Source organism: Ipomoea nil, unplaced genomic scaffold (assembly GCF_001879475.1).
Source record: "Ipomoea nil cultivar Tokyo-kokei standard unplaced genomic scaffold, Asagao_1.1 scaffold2662, whole genome shotgun sequence".
Taxonomy (NCBI): domain Eukaryota; kingdom Viridiplantae; phylum Streptophyta; class Magnoliopsida; order Solanales; family Convolvulaceae; genus Ipomoea; species Ipomoea nil.
Window position 1 is genome coordinate 2,253,940 of NW_017619090.1, and position 3,397 is coordinate 2,257,336.

At 37.7% G+C, this 3,397-nt stretch overlaps 2 protein-coding genes across 2 annotated transcripts; both read right to left on the bottom strand.

Moving 5' to 3' along the window:
* Positions 1-327: 327 nt before the first annotated feature.
* LOC109154952 (receptor-like protein 12) lies at positions 328-2,427 on the bottom strand. Its single transcript, XM_019302680.1, has one exon. It carries the CDS (start codon positions 2,425-2,427, stop codon positions 328-330), a length of 2,100 nt encoding a protein of 699 aa, XP_019158225.1.
* A 28-nt stretch (positions 2,428-2,455) lies between these two features.
* LOC109154872 (receptor like protein 30-like) lies at positions 2,456-3,397 on the bottom strand. The gene is made up of 2 exons (XM_019302612.1): positions 2,918-3,397; positions 2,456-2,801 (listed from the first exon to the last, which is right to left on the bottom strand). The coding sequence occupies exons 1-2, from the start codon at positions 3,343-3,345 to the stop codon at positions 2,780-2,782; spliced, it is 450 nt and encodes a 149-aa protein (XP_019158157.1). The 5' UTR covers positions 3,346-3,397; the 3' UTR covers positions 2,456-2,779.

The window sequence follows — 3,397 nt, forward strand, 5'->3', positions numbered from 1 at the left end:
GATTAGCGCCTAGCGTTTTCTGCAACATTGCTATCAAATGAATCAAAATTTTGTATAATTATAGAATAATGATGATTAAAAAATTAAAGGAAAAAAAATTGCTTGGGCGCAACATCAGTTAGAAGGTAGGAGAAAATAAGAAAAGTACTATTTAACTTAACAAGCAAAGGCGTTAGATATACTAAGAACATCACAACATGTGACAACCTTGGCTTCTAGAATGTAAATACAAAACAAAATTAAGCTATCTTCTCAATTATTTTCAAAAAAAAAAAGAAGCTATCTTCTCAATTTTGGGACAGTTAACTGTGCTTTCTTCTTGCTCCTTCACTGCTGCTGCTTCTTCTTTTTCTGCTTTACGAGCCACTTAATAATCCATTCGGCCAAGAATGCAAAACCGATTGTTAATCCAACAACCAATCCAAACCCACACCCAGCAACTGCAAACCTCCAATCAAACATGGCTTCTTCACTTTCCAAGCTCTCATCATCTTTTGCTACTGGTGCGCCATCTCCATTGCATTTCCTTGAGAGTGGGATTCCACACAATCCTGTATTTCCAATGTAGGAACTATTCGTGAAAGTATTGAATTGGTTACCCAAAGGAATGGGACCGGCTAGTTGGTTGTAAGACATGTTCAATACTGCTAGGAATGTTAGACTGGTAAGTTGTGGAGGAATTGTTCCTGAGAATTTATTCTTTGAGAAATCTAAAGATTCAAGTTCAGATAACTCTCCCAATGATATTGGAATTTGCCCATCAAAAACATTTTGTGACAGGTTGAGCACAACCAATGATTTTAGTTCACCAATCTCTTTCGGAACATTGCCATGGAACTTGTTGTTTGACAGATCCAATGACACAAATATTGTCAATATCTTAACCAGCACCATCTCATTTCCTTTGTTCATGATGGTCACTGAATCATGATAGTATTCATCATGCTCTCCAATGAGGCTAGATAGTGATTTGTGTTCCTCACCCATAGCCATTGCACTCAAGCTCTGTAGGAAATATATAGACAACTCCCCAGTGAAATTATTGGAGGACAAATCAATTATGCATAAACTTGGTAGCACAAACTCTGTCTTAGGAATCTCCACCTGACCATAAAACATGTTGTTTCGTAAGATAAGAACTTTGAGTGAAGGGAGTTTTTCCAACCAAAATGGAAAAGTATCACATATCATATTGTTTCCTAAATCAAGAATCTCTAGCATTTTGCAGTTGGCTAGTGATCTTGGCAACTTCCCTTTCAATCGATTGCCATTTATATTTAGAGAGCGAAGATTATTATAGGCAAATGTAAAAGTAGAAGGCATTTGATCGTATCTGTTTCCTTTCAAGTTCAAAACTGATAGACTTGTCAGGTTGACGTGACACTCCGGGATCAAACCACTCAAATTATTATCTGATGCGTCAAGAACTCGCAGGTAGCTCATATTGCATATTCCGGATGGAAGAGATCCTTTGATACGATTTCCATGAAGATAAAGAGCAAAAACATTTAAAGAAATATTTGAGGGAAATTCATTCAGAGCAGAAAAAAAATTGTGAGAAATATTCACAAATTGAAGTTCATTCTTCCATATCCAGCTTGGTATTTCACCTTCTATCTTGTTATCAGAAAGGTCAAGATACTCTAAAGCATTGAGGACTTTCAAGATCTCTGGGAGCTTAGAAATATTGCAAGAATGCATCGCTAAAGCGTATAGCGATGTGAAGGAACTATTTCCCATGGCTGATGGTTCAAGAAATTTTAATGGATTTCCAGAAAGGTCCAAAGTCCTGAGAGTGTTGTTCCCCAGCCAACTGGGAACATAACCACGGATGTGATTATCTTTAACACTAAGACTTCTAAGTTTTACTTGGCTCTTTAGGAAAATCGGGAAGTCAGATAAATTGCACTTGTCTAGACCCAAAAACCCCAACTGAGGCAAGTGAAAGCTTCTATCATCATCATCATCATTTTCTTCAACTGTCAAGCTATTGCTAGATAAATCTAAAGATATCAAGTTCTTGAGATTTTGCAACATTTTAATTTTCACACTACCATTAAAATTGTTAGAGGCTAATGATAGATGAATGAGGTTAGGAAGTTCAAAGATTGATGTAGGTACCACCCCACTCAATTGATTGCCACTCAAATACAATTGCTCTAAAATAGAGGAAGATGTATTAGAGAACTCCTCAAGTTCACCACTGAATTTGTTATCATTGAGGTACAAGATTTTCAGAGATGGTAGCATGAAAAGAGACGAGTGAATTCCACCCGTGAGAGGATTGGATGACATGTCAAGGTACGAGAGATTTGGTACACTTGTACTATGAAATGAGGGTAAAGAACCAGTGAACCTGTTTTCACTAATGTCCAACTTAATAATACTTGAGAGGTTTGCTAGTGAAGATGGGATTAAACCCCACATATTACAGCTGAAAATATTTAAAATTTCCAGTGACTGAAGATTTCCAATGGACTCAGGTAATTCTCCATGAAAATTTGTTTTAGAAAGTGAAATGGTTTGCAAAGAGCTGTGTTTTGAAAACTCTGGAAACTGGCCACTCAGAAGGTGATTATAGGAGATGTCAATGGTTTTCAATTTTGGATGGAGAAAGACATTTTCTGGGAAATCTGAAGACAGATTGTTATAGCTAAGCTGCAAATAAGACAGAGATTTTAGCGTTGCAACTGAAGGGTGGATTGGACCATTGAGATCACAGTAGGAAAAACTTAAAACTTCAAGATTAGGCAATGCAGAGGATAAGACTTGAGACCAGTTAGAGCCTTGAGCTGAGAGGTCTACACCATCAAGATACACCTCTTTTAAAGAAGTTAGATTCATAAAAAAAGATTCAAGGTTTGGTTTTCTTAACTCTACAGAAGTCAACATTGAGGAAAGATCAAGAGACACCAACCTCGTCAGCCTCGAAATCCCCACAGGAATCTGACCAAAGAAAGAGGTTTGCGAAAGGTTAAGGTGCGTCAAATTCCTGAGTTTCTCTAGTCCGGACGAAAATGGAGTGTAGTTGAAATCGTTCCAAGCAAGATTGAGAGTTTGAAGATGGTGAAGATTGAAAATGGGAAAAATTTCACCGGACAGCATACTGAAACTGAGGTTGAGTCCGATGACATAACCGGTTGCAGCATCACACGAAACTCCATCCCAACTACAGCAATCCTCCTCCATATTCCATTCCATCACCTTCATTGAAGAATCCCCTTCGCATGAATAAATTGACGACTCTACCGTTGAATTAAGGTTGAGAGCTCTGAGCTGTGACAGTGCTAACCATTGGCTGTGTACACATTTTTGAGTTGTAGTACTGCTTGACGACATCAACATGGAAGAAGATACAACCACAATATTACTGGGCAACACAATAAATACAAATATG

What these genes read in the sequence shown, in the direction of transcription:
- LOC109154952 (XM_019302680.1), bottom strand. Translation starts at nt 2,427, where the DNA reads ATGTGGGGTTTAATCCCATCTTCACTAGCAAACCTCTCAAGTATTATT.
- LOC109154872 (XM_019302612.1), bottom strand. Translation starts at nt 3,345, where the DNA reads ATGTTGATGTCGTCAAGCAGTACTACAACTCAAAAATGTGTACACAGC. An exon ending in GGGATTTCGAGGCTGACGAG is followed by an intron (nt 2,802 to 2,917) that starts GTTGGTGTCTCT and finishes TTGATGGTGTAG; the next exon opens with ACCTCTCAGCTCAAGGCTCT.